Source organism: Colletotrichum phormii (assembly GCF_030913505.1).
Source record: "Colletotrichum phormii strain CBS 102054 chromosome Unknown BDP81scaffold_39, whole genome shotgun sequence".
Taxonomy (NCBI): Eukaryota; Fungi; Ascomycota; class Sordariomycetes; order Glomerellales; family Glomerellaceae; genus Colletotrichum; species Colletotrichum phormii.
In genome coordinates this window covers 115,977-128,097 of record NW_026851481.1, presented here as the reverse complement: position 1 = coordinate 128,097, position 12,121 = coordinate 115,977, and the positions used below count along the sequence as shown (strand labels likewise).

At 52.0% G+C, this 12,121-nt stretch overlaps 3 protein-coding genes across 3 annotated transcripts; all 3 read left to right on the top strand.

Annotated features, from left to right (window-relative positions):
* Positions 1–1,776: 1,776 nt before the first annotated feature.
* BDP81DRAFT_400588 (uncharacterized protein) lies at positions 1,777–2,133 on the top strand (the record flags this gene model as incomplete). The annotated part of the gene is made up of 1 exon (XM_060588708.1): positions 1,777–2,133. The coding sequence occupies one exon, from the start codon at positions 1,777–1,779 to the stop codon at positions 2,131–2,133; it is 357 nt and encodes a 118-aa protein (XP_060438088.1).
* BDP81DRAFT_442189 (uncharacterized protein) lies at positions 2,089–2,858 on the top strand. Its single transcript, XM_060591655.1, has 3 exons — positions 2,089–2,251; positions 2,309–2,461; positions 2,514–2,858. The coding sequence occupies exons 2-3, from the start codon at positions 2,366–2,368 to the stop codon at positions 2,652–2,654; spliced, it is 237 nt and encodes a 78-aa protein (XP_060438087.1). The 5' UTR covers positions 2,089–2,251; positions 2,309–2,365; the 3' UTR covers positions 2,655–2,858.
* A 6,389-nt stretch (positions 2,859–9,247) lies between these two features.
* Positions 9,248–11,257, top strand: BDP81DRAFT_281835 (kinase-like domain-containing protein; the record flags this gene model as incomplete). Its single annotated transcript, XM_060583009.1, has 2 exons — positions 9,248–10,834; positions 10,883–11,257. Coding segments are annotated over 2 exons (1,962 nt in total), but the record flags the coding sequence as incomplete, so codon positions are not given.
* Positions 11,258–12,121: the final 864 nt, after the last annotated feature.

Here is a 12,121-nt window from a genome sequence, read left to right as displayed (position 1 = left end):
TCCGCCCCCATCTTTCTTGATTCATCCGTTGTCTGATAATGTTGCACATCGGCACACGACCTTGTATCGCCAGACACTCTACACCGAGCACAGATACCTACCACTACGTTGTTCGAACACCTAATACTCCGTACTCCGTAAAGAGTATCCATTCGGGATGGGATGCCACACTTGACGATCCTTCTCCGAGAGACACCCGCACACACAGACACATCAGATCGTCTCCCGCGTTCCGCAGGTACGCATGCTGTACGTCAGGTTGCAGCGGTTGAGAAGCACACGTTCGTTTCGGGAATCTCACCTCTATTAGCCAACCATTCAGCACACGGCGGAACCTAGTTCTTGATTCCCAGCACACGATTACCTATCTTGCCCGTTCCTCTTCCCTACAATTCGGGATGCAAAAGAATACCTTATCAGCCACACTGCTGCCCAGACACCATCAGCAGGAGCTTACCTGCTTCGCCATCTCATCTCTGTGCTGAATGTTCCCGTACCCTGGCTGTGCTGTCAATATTTAGCCCCGATACCGCCGCCAAGGCTGCCTCGGAGCCCAGCTATCCAAGGGTCTTGCCGGCAACTTAAGCTTCATGGCCGCGGTCCGCAGCGACTTCAGGGAGGGGACTCTCGGCTGCGTTTGCCTGCCTGCTTCAACTTGCATGCACATCCGAAGTGAGGCTGTTGCAATCCCCATTACCCCGCCGTTTCTCATCAACTTTGCCCATGATGGAAACGGTAGCTTTGAGCTTCTCTAAACGTACGCACAGATGCTCCATCAGGGCAGATGCCTTCTGCTGCTCGACTATGGCTACCATATTTTGGTCACTGCTCTCGGCCCACCGTCTAGAAAGATATCTCGAGCCGGAAGATCAGACTTCCACCGCGCCAAGTCGGATCCAATACGGGCAGAACACGCGAAGCTATGCAGAAACGACTCAGCTGCTTCACTTGGACGACTTGATTATCAGATCACAAAGAAATGTGATACACTGCTCGTTGCTTCCACCCACGCACGACATCTCGTCGAGGTCTCGGCCAACCTGACTGCTTGATGTTACAGTCTTTGCGATTCTTCTATAATGGTGTTTTGAGCATCGAATATGCGTCTTCTTGGCAGGCCAGCACAACGGAGTTTAACAAGATTACCCAGGTCTCTCCTTGCCGGTGCTTTAGAAGGCGAACACTCAGCAGACATATATACTATCGCCCTGAAGTAGTTCCTTCTTGATCTTTCGTCCTTTGAGTCCACGGCCCGTCTCAGCATCCTTTGAAGCAAACGAACAAGTGTTTACCCCCCCTGGCGACAATGAGAGAACCGTTTCTTAGGCTTTCGTTTGCACTCTCTGTGTCTTTGTAAGACAGACAAAGAGCTTCACGTTGACAGGAAGCCTTCAAGTCATTGTCTTAAAAACTTGAGTACATCATGGATAACATCTAGGTATAATGTCGCGGGGCTGGCTCTTTCGACTGGTGAAGAGGGCGCTGGGCAGCCAAGCCGTTGCTCTTATTCCCCTGGTCCAGTATGTCTCTCTATGCGGCGAGGGTTCCTTGACGGTGTCATTGTTCACAAAATCCCTACACCGGACCCAAGAGGGCGTCCTGAGGCCCACGATAATGGGGTTGACCGGGCAGCCTTGAGCTTCCTCATCTTCTCGTCTCGTCGAGGACCATCGAAGAAACAAAACATCTTCTCAGGAAAGGTTCACCTTGCTATACAAATTCAACCAAGACACCTGTTATACCACACACAAAACCACAACTAACAGCAAGCCCAAAATGAAGTCTAACCTGACTGTCGAGAAGAAGAAGAAGAAGAAGGAGAAGGAGGAGAAGGAGGAGAAGCAGGGTCTGCAAGTGACTGGTGCCAAGACCGACGGCAGCAAGGTCGCTTACCCTTCTGGCAAAGTTGCCGGATCTCCCATCGTGCAGCAGCAGCAGCAGCGGCGGCAGCCGCACGAGAAGCCTCGTCGCGTCATCAAGCTTCGCCCTCAGCACGCGAGCCCCCTCGAAACCGCGGACGACGACGAGTACGACGATTGTTGGGACCCTTACTATGAGGAACCCCCTACCAAGGACGACAAAGTTGTCGAGGAGGACTTCGTCTTCATGAAGAAACCCGGCCCGTCTCGTTGAGTCGCGCAATTTGAACGGAAGGAAATGGGAGGAAGGGAAAGGAAAGAGCAGGCCGTGAGCCAGATGGAGCTGAGAGGCAAGAGCTGAGAGGCAAGAGCTTCACCGTCCCTTTATGGAGGTAAGAACTGCCCACTTGGCATCATCGCGGCCTCGGTATACTGATTTGAATATGTAGGTGACGAGAACCCTTTGGAGATTGCGATGACCTCCTTCCCTTACGTACCCTATCTTCATGAAATCAACGAGGGCCAAGTGCCTATTTCTCACCGGATCTCTCTTTTGTGTGATTTCTTCTCGTCCCTACGCTAGACTTCTCTGGGATGTCCTGGTTCGCTTGCCCCTTTGCGCAGAGAAAAGCGAAGACTATTAACATTAAATAGGTGGCGAGAGGGAACCTATCTGCCAGTCTGTGGTTGTGGTCAACCGACGTCCCTCCTCGATCTCATAACCCTGGGACATCGCTTATCCAGCCTGATGGCAGCGGCATGGTCAGTAATCCACGACTCGGTGCCGGCACTTGAACACGAAGATAGGGAAGCTCCTCGTCATCAGTACCGTAGACTGTAATTGGATGGGATGCCGGCATTATAGACAGCGGGTCAGATAGTGAATGCCAATACCCGCAAGAAGCATTGAAGACATTCATATAATGAAGCTCCCCCCAGTCTGAGGTCGTCGCCAATTGCTCCTAGTACGGTAGACCGTAGCTAGAATCGGCAACTTCGGGTTGATGAAATGCGTTCCTTCCTTACATAGCGATAACCATGTACCATCGAGCTGACTGTCTGCTCGAAGTGTCTCATGTTCATGTTCAGCTCTTCCTTCCGTTGATCGAGCGTCAGCCTGTTTTGAACCCCTCACTTGAACCCTTTGGACGTACAACGATGTGTTGCCCAGAGGCCGCAGTATCCCATCGAGTGCTGCAAGGCGACAGTACATATCAATGCGGGGGAACAGCATATCAAGCGTTATTCCGATTTAATCCCCTTATATCCGCGAATTAAAAATTTGATGCTCAGGTAGACTTAGAGAAAAGCTGAAAACAAATGTACTGTCGCCTTGCAGTACTCGATGGGATATCGAGGCTCGCAGGGCGGCGGTATATCCGATGCGGGAACGAACGTATCGGTGACTAGACTCTTCGAGTTCGAATGCCATGACCATTTCGAGTGTTCAGTATCTCAATGAATAGCTTTTTAACGCGGCATCCAGTTAATTCCACATGACAAAAGCTCACGCATCATAAGGGCATCAAATCTGGAGATTTGCACACAGTGCCCCTAAAAACGAGGAACTCGAAAGCAGATTAAGGTATTCATACCTCTCTTCAATGAACAGCATCGGGAATTTCTGAAATTACAACTTGATTCATGTTGCTTGAATAATTCCCATTAAGGATCTTCTACGTAAAGATCGAAGAAACCGTCCTAAAATCTGCAGACGATTTAGCAAAGCTACCGTCAAGAGATCACTTGCCACCAAGACCAACATTGGATGATGTCCTGGTACCGCAAAAGACATTGTGATAGTATGCTTGTTGATGTTTCGACAACTCATCACGTGCTGACATGTGACCTTGACGTAATAGACATGATCCTCATCTCAGAAGATAAACAAGATACCGGTATGCATCTACAACTAACATTACATCAATCACCAGACCTTACTTCAGACTACGTATCTCAAAAGGAATTGATAAACAGTGACCGACACAAAATTAGATGCATGATATCAATCAGCATCCCATCATGCGCCCGAGATGCGCAACATACATTACGGTATTGTTCGACATCGAGATTGTCGGAGCTGTCAGCAGAGCTGCACTAGGGGATCGACAAGGCGTGGGGGAAAGGAAAAAGAGTCACACTGGACAAGAATTAGACATGACATCAAAGTGAAACAGATGACAGATGTGGAGAATCGAGGATGATCTCTGTGGTGCTTGTGATGCTTGTGGCACGACGGATGAGCAAGAGTGCAGGTGGCGAAACCATGTGGCTGATGACGACAGAGGTTCGTCTTTTTTCCCGCTCCCTCCCCGGTTTAGCTATCGACAAGTCAACAATCTCAACAATCTCAACAAGAGGACGAGATCAAAGACGTGGAGTTTGATAGGAGATACGGTCGGCAATCGCAACATCTCGGAGGCCGCTTGCCATTGAGTTTACGCTTCTCCTTTTCTGCGCAGGCCATTCCCTGATGAGCTGAACTGCCTTTGTGATGGGATACTCTGTTTTGACAGCATTTGCCACTGTTGACGACCATCGGCGAGGGCTCCGGCCGGCTGCGCAATGGGATTGGCCCGGCGTGTGCGGCGTTCCAGCGCTGGGCTGTTCTGGCTGTGTTCCCCCCAAGAGGCAGATCTTTTGGAGGGGGAGCAACTCTTTTTTTTTTTGGGCATCAAAACACTAAAAAGTTAGAGGACCCTTGAAAAATATTTGGACTGCGTGGACCTTTAGACTTTGAAACTGCATATTTCCCCCAGGGGGCTGTGAGGCGATGATCGCGGGTAGGCCGTAGCGAGTGGCGGTTGTGGATGAGATCAGGAAACGTGCCCAGAGTCTGGATTCTTTTCTGGTTTACCGTATTGTAGATTCCGTATTCTAGATCGTGTAGATAGGGGTTATGGGATTTTGCTCCCTTGTATTTTGCGTCTTCGCGATCACGCCCACCCCAAGTCGTGATAGTTTTGCGATGCCCTAACCGTTCCGACTGAAGACGCCTTACCTAAACAATTTAGGTACTCAGGTACCTTACCATGGCCATGGGATTGTAGCATGAAGACGTCAGCGAATCGCATAGACGCGGGTGAGGTTCCGCTCGAGCTGCGATTGGAGAGAATGCAGAGAGCAATTGGGTGCGGCGATGATGTCAGGCGGAGGGAATCGTCCGCTGTCGTGCTGATAAGATAAGGCGCCTGAGGGCAGCTTTTCCTGAGCTGTTCTATTGAGGAAAGTAAATGTACGTACCGTATTCTCGATGAGAAAACGTCATCAATCGATGGGAAATCGTCCTTGTGGCATGCCGTTTCTTCCATGAATTCCTAATTCCCAGTGCATAGTGATGATGCAAAGCCCATTTCGATCATCTTTCGCTCTTGGGAAATCATCTGATGGTATTGCGTACCGTCCTTGACTTTTCGAGGTTAGCAGCCTGCAAACCATGCATTCTGTGACCTGTCCACCCCCGATCCGCGATGGAGAGAGGTGCTTCAACGACGAAGAGTTGCGGTGGGGGTCGAACCTCACCAAGAGACACTGGACGAGCTAAGAGGCCAGTAGCGTCAGTGTAGTGAGCCTCCTACGGGAAATTACTCTCGTCCGTTCAAAACTTCAAGCCACCAGTTTTCTCGGTCTGCCGTTGGCGTTGCTCCCTCCAACCCGTGGAACTCCCCTCCTGCTCCCTCAACGTCATCACTCCTTCAGCAACGGCCCCGTAGCAACTTGGCGAATTGCGAGACGCCGGAAGAGGGGGGTAGGATGAGTGACCGGGGTCTGGTTGATACCGGCGATGAAGGGCCCCTCACTATCAACTTGTGAATTCCAAGCATTCTCCAATCTCCATACTCCAACAGAGAGTTTCCAGGCGCAGAGCCACAGAGCCCAGTCCTGCCTATGTGCTTGTCTCAAGCCCTCTCGGAGGGCTTTCATGTAATCGACTCGATCATTGGTTGAGGAGGTCGAGGATGCCATGCGCAAATTCAGATGGCCGCTGCTTCGGCACGGTACTTTGCGGTCTAAGAGACTAGCGTCAACGGGGGAATATGCAGCTTTCATCTTAGACTGCCCATCGTCGTCCTTCCTGGCGGGTGCTTCGACCGCATGACGGTGCCGTCTTCGCCAATCGTTTGCTTTGCCTTCAACAGGCAAGCCTCCGCCGGGCGCCAGAAGTCATGTCCGATGCGTCTCTATGTATCTGCACTGTGGTATGTTTGTGGGGGCGGATCGTGAGAGAGATGAGGAAAAAATTGCAGCTGTTGTTGCGGTGTAAGACAGAAGCAGTCTAGTCATCCGTTGCGTGTGTCTAGATTTCGTCTGCTTGGTGGCTACTTTCGCTTGGTTGAGGTAGGGGTCTGTAGACCGGCTCGGTTCCGAGTTGCGAGTTACATCACTCTGGCCGTTGCATGTGCTATTTTCAGAAACATCGCGGACGAGGTTAGCAGGTTTCCGCAAAATGAGGTGAGCGTGGTGATTCTGAGGTAGCTAGCTAGCTCAGTCATTCTCGTCACTGGAGCGAGTATCCTGAGCAGATGGAGCATAATGCATGGAGCACATATGCAGGCGCGTCCGCCGTCGAGAGGTGATGTGCGGGAAAATCTTGCTGATGGTCCCTGCTATGATCACTGAAGAGCCTGCTTGGGGGGCTCGAGTGGCTCCATGCTCGTTATCCCCTTGCGACAGCCGAGCCACACAAGTGTCCTGGTTGGTGGCTGCTGGTTGCCGTCGCAGACGCAGGGCACCTCATTGTTTGGTGCAGTGTAAGGTATTCGAGGACCCGAGCTGTCGCAATGGTGAGATCTGACTGACGATGCGTGGGTAGGTCTTGGGAAACGATTGGAGTGGACCGCTGTCACCGGATGCACGATGTCCTGGAAGAAGCCGGGAGGAAGTTGGTTAGACTGGGCGGTGATGCAGGTGGCGGTGCTCTCCAAGGGACAGGCGCTGCATATGCGGATGTGCATATTGTCCAGGGCTCAGGGCAGGGTAGATGGACGCTTCTACTTCATTCTTGGGACTCGGGAGTATTGTGAGGCTTGAAAGAGAACTTACTACTTGCACCTGCATACCTGGTAGGAAGGCTTGATCGCTCGATATGTGGTTTTGTTTCTTTTTGCGGCGCATCTGCCCAAGCTGCCTTCCCTGACCTTGCCCTGTGGCTGTAGTTGTAAAGCCAAGGCAGGGATCTTCTCCCTTTAGGCCTTCACCTTATTGAGTGTTATTGGCTGACCAACATTGGTGTCTGGACTGCCGGGCAGCCGTCAGGTTCCACCGAAGAAGAACAGCATGGAATTGGAATTGGACGTTTCTTGCTACCTGAATGTGGATGACATAACGAGCTCTCTCCTGCTTCTTTCTTCGTGAGTTTCATGTACCAACGTACCTTGTTGAGGGTAGCGAGGCAGGAAGAAGCCGTTCGGGACATTGGGTGTACCTACCTGCTCAAACTGCTAAGCTATTGACTGGATGCGGCTGAGAAATGGGAATTGAGTGTCTCTGGGCATACGTACCGTCAATACTCCGTACATAGTAAGGTAGTGCCCGGTGTGAGATTGCCATTGACGTACCGCGCTTTTACGGAGGCAACATCCTGGATCTTCCATTTTCGTACCGTAATTAACAGAAGTCAACGTCAACGTCAAAAACCACCACTGGACCTGGACGTTGGCGCCCAAAGTGCCCTATTTTGCCTTTTCTTGTCTTGTTCATCTTGACACATCCCACACATCTTTCGACTATTTCTGCCCTGCTGCAGAGTGCAACTCTATCTATCAACGACTAATAGATTGATAGATTCTATATATGCCTTACTAGTTCGCCCCCTCTTCCCATCTGAATTCGCCCACTTCTTGGCCTCTTCTCGTGCACACAAGCGCTTTACACACAAACACCCGCCACGGAAGAAAGAATTCGACATTTGATACTCGGTCCCAAGCACTCTGTCTCTAGATCTCACGAGAGATTGGCTGGTGAGCCTCATATTTCCTCATTCCACCACCCCAGCCCAATACCAATTCGCTCTTTCCCATCAGGCGGTGCGTTCACGCCTTCCTATTCTTCCTTCCTTCCTTCCTTCCGCAATTCTGCTCGATGCTGCTTGGAGGCAGGGACACTGGGGCAGAGGCAGACGTCGACCTTACTGGATGAGTACAAGCGTATGGTGCATCCACCGTGGACAAGAGGTACAGGTACAAGAAGGATGGAGCAGATACCTTGCTGTCTGCTCCATCATCTGCCCAGTTCTCAAGTCCTGGCAGGCACGTCCATGTACTCCGTACTCCCCCGCCTGGAAAATCTCACGAGTCGCCAATGCTCTCTCTCTTCAGCCTTTTCCACGGCCAGGAGTGACTAAGGTGGCCCGTCTATAAGTCGTCGCGGATGGTCCCATGTATCCCTACCCGATGACAGATAGCCAAGGTACTTCCGGGCTGGGCTGCAGTTGTGACGTTTGCACCAAAATTACGTTGCAACTTCGAACCCATTTTCCCTCGTCTAATTCATGCCCCGCCGCCAACCTCTTTTGGGTTCTTGAGCAGAGCAAAAGAGACTGAGAAGGTCCAACGAGGACATCATATGTCAGCCTCTCTATCCGTATCTCGCCTTGTCTACCTTACCTTAGGTTGCCTACCATAACCTCTGCTTTTCTTTCCTCGCCTCGATATCCATCCTCCTCTTTTTTTTTTTTTTTTTTTTTTTTTACCATACCTCAATCTCCCTCACCTCTCTCCTCTTTAACGCCGCATCCACCCTCGCATATTCTCTTCTTTTCTCTCTCACCATCATCACACCGTCACTCACCCTCTGTCTCTTCATCCCGCCACTCTCCATATCCTCCTCCTCTCTCTCTCTCTCTCTATTCCACCATCCGCCTCTCTTCCTTTGCACGGCATCCTTTGCACGGCATTGGACATTGGACTCACAAGCCAGTCAACCATCAGACGACCAACTACAGCTCAACAAAATCGGACTGGCCGGCCTAGCCCGCCCGCGAATTCTCTGCCATTTCCCGACTTAGAGTTTGCCCTTGCCACCGCCCCGGTCGCAACTCCGACCCCGACTGCGCAGCAGGCCACACTACCAAAACCGCCGCGTCTAGACCCCGCGGCAGCATTTCGCTACAACCCTCGAGTTTTCGATCCTCCCACCGCTTACCTCTGTGCGATCGACCCTCCTGTCTCCCTAGCACCCCGCGTGCGACCGGACTTGACGATATTTCGATATCTACCGCGTGCCCGACTTTTGTCCTTCCGCACCCTGCCGCCCGGGCCCATCACCTGCCGCACATGCTATAGGGTCATCCGAGACATCACCTACCTCACTTTCGACTCACTCCCCCACCCTTTCCCCTCGACCTTCAATAGCATCAGGTCGCCGCCAAGATCAATTCGCATCTCGCAATGACGGACCTAAATACCCCAGACTCGATGCCTGCCACCCCCGATGGCTACGTTGGCGATAGAGACGGACTCGGCAGTCCTACGTCGCCCGGATCCGCCGACTCTTCCGAGGCCAGCACCCCGCTCGAAGGCCCCTCGGATCCCCCTTCAGACGTACCCAAACGTCTCCCGTCTCTTCGTACCGTCTCCGATCCTCAAAATATGACTCCCTCCTCGACACCGTTGGGCATGCTGAGCAACGCACGCCGTCCGCCTCCTACCGCTTCCATGATGAGCATGGGAGGCGGCGCCATGAATGAAGTCATGGCAAGGGCGAGGGCACTTCACGCTCAGCGAATGGGCAAGCCTGCTGGCTCACAACCTACTCCCAACAACATGGCAAGCTCGCCGCAATCTCCAGTCCCACGACAAGGTTCTACTGGAGGGCTGCCTGGAGGTATACCGGGAGGGTTGAAGCTGCCTGGTGGTATGGTGCGACCATCCCCTGGTGGCATGCCACGCTCCGCCCCCGTTATCCCAACGAAGCCATCGCTTGCTGCCAGACGTGGACCCATGATGAAGCTTTCCGACATGGGCGGCGGTCCCTCGCCTGCGTCTCCTACCGCGCCGAAGCTGTCTGATATCCACGGTCCCTCCAACAACGGGGGCGGTGCACCCAACGGAACGACGGGATCCAAGATGGACGAGTTCAAAAAATACATTGATTCGGAGAAGGGCTGGATCACATTCGACGGTGCTGCAACAATCACCAAGAACGGTGTCAACTTCGCCAATGGTACAGCTTTCACCATCTCGCTAGACGAAGTGGAGGTCTTGGACGAGCTCGGCAAGGGTAATTATGGTACCGTCTATAAAGTGAGGCATACAAAGCCTAGAGTACCGAGGTTTGGGTCTGGATTGGGTGGTTTCAAGAACCCGAACTTGAACTCGTCACATTCCGACCCATCACCTATCCGCCATGCCGATGCCTCAGTTGAGTCATCACCAGTATCAGCATCCACCGAAGGTACAGGAAGGGTGATGGCGATGAAGGAGATTCGGTTAGAACTGGAAGAGGCCAAGTTCACAACCATCCTCAAGGAGCTCGTCATCTTGCACGAGTGTATATCACCCTACATCATCGACTTTTACGGAGCTTTCTTCCAAGAAGGTGCGGTTTACATGTGCATTGAGCACATGGATGGTGGATCGATCGACAAGCTGTACGACGGTGGTATTCCCGAAGGTGTACTACAGAAGATTACATACTCCACGGTGATGGGGCTCAAGTCTTTGAAAGACGAGCACAACATTATTCACCGTGATGTCAAACCCACCAACATCCTGGCCAATACTAGAGGCCAAGTCAAGATTTGCGACTTTGGTGTCAGTGGAAACCTTGTTGCGAGTATCGCCAAGACCAACATTGGTTGCCAGAGCTACATGGCCCCCGAGCGTATCTCAGGAGGAGGTATGACAGCCGGCGCCGACGGCACATACAGCGTGCAGAGTGATATCTGGAGTCTCGGGTTGACAGTCATTGAATGTGCCCTGGGACGATACCCTTACCCGCCAGAGGTATCGTCGACGATCTTCAGCCAGCTGAGTGTAAGTCTAGAAAATACTTTTGAGAGACGTGAACTAATTCGGTGATAGGCTATTGTTGAGGGAGAGCCCCCAGGCCTGCCCGAAGAAGGATATTCCAGCACCGCACACGACTTCGTCCGCAAGTGTCTCAACAAGATCCCGAAGGATCGCCCTACCTATGCGGCACTGCTGCAACACCCTTGGATGACACCCTTCTCCAAGATTGAGACGATTACCGAGGAAGCAGAAGAGGGAGAGGAAGCTGAGGCTGTAGCAGATGCGGTTGGCAAGCTTTCCCTCTCGTCCGGCACCGAGGATGAAGAGGTTGCGGATTGGGTCAAGTCCGTGTTGGAGCGGAAGCGCGCTGGCCTTATCGCCCCGGCCGCCCGACCGGCCCTTCATGCTGCCCCGTTGCAGTCTCCGACCGCGAGCCCTCTGGTCGGAGCTGGTGGTATGCTGGAATAGGCACTGTTGAGAGAAAAAAAAAAGACCGAGACCATGTCGTTGGCGGGGGAGGTTTATGACATTCACAAATTCCCATGCTGACCGAGCTGGCCTCCGTTGGCCTTTTTGTTCGGCCCCTTTGCACTTTTCACTTTTTTGCTTTGTCTCATACCCTCAATCCAAGTATTTCTACGTTGCATCATCAGCATATATTACTGGTTGGCAAGGAGTGTTTGTTTTTGACAACCGGGGTGGATTTCATGCGTTGCTTCTCGCGCTGAGTGGTAGGCCCCACGGCTTTTTGGAAACGTCCAGTATACGACACGGATGGCGTTTCCCTTGGTTTTTGGCAATTTTTTCTGTCACTCCCCTTTTCCTTGAATCACGGATTGTTGGTCACGATGGGTCCAGGTCCAATGGGCGTGGGAGTTTCACGACGAAAGGAGCATATACGACGGATGGGACTGGGCGGCATGACACTGAGACAGAAAGAAAGAAGACGCAAAGATCAAAAGGCAACTGAGGTATCAAGAGAACCCTGAGATGAAATCGACGAAAACTTTGTGTATGTGTGTGTACATGGTCCGACTTAGCATGTCGAAGAGGAGTATGTTCCATGTGAGAAGCTGGTGAGAAGCAATGGGCCCTTCCTGGGTACTCTTTTCTAAAATAAAGAAGCGATTGCAAACAATGTCCTGCAAATTGATCGATGAAAGGGGTTTCTTGCGAGATATCGCAAGATGGCATTGTGAGCAGTGACACTGAAACACTATTGAGATCATATGTGCTTTTCTTCGCCGTTGGGTAGAGGCAATGAATCTCATCTGCATAGCTGTCCGGTCAAACGAAGAGAGAGGGCAACCA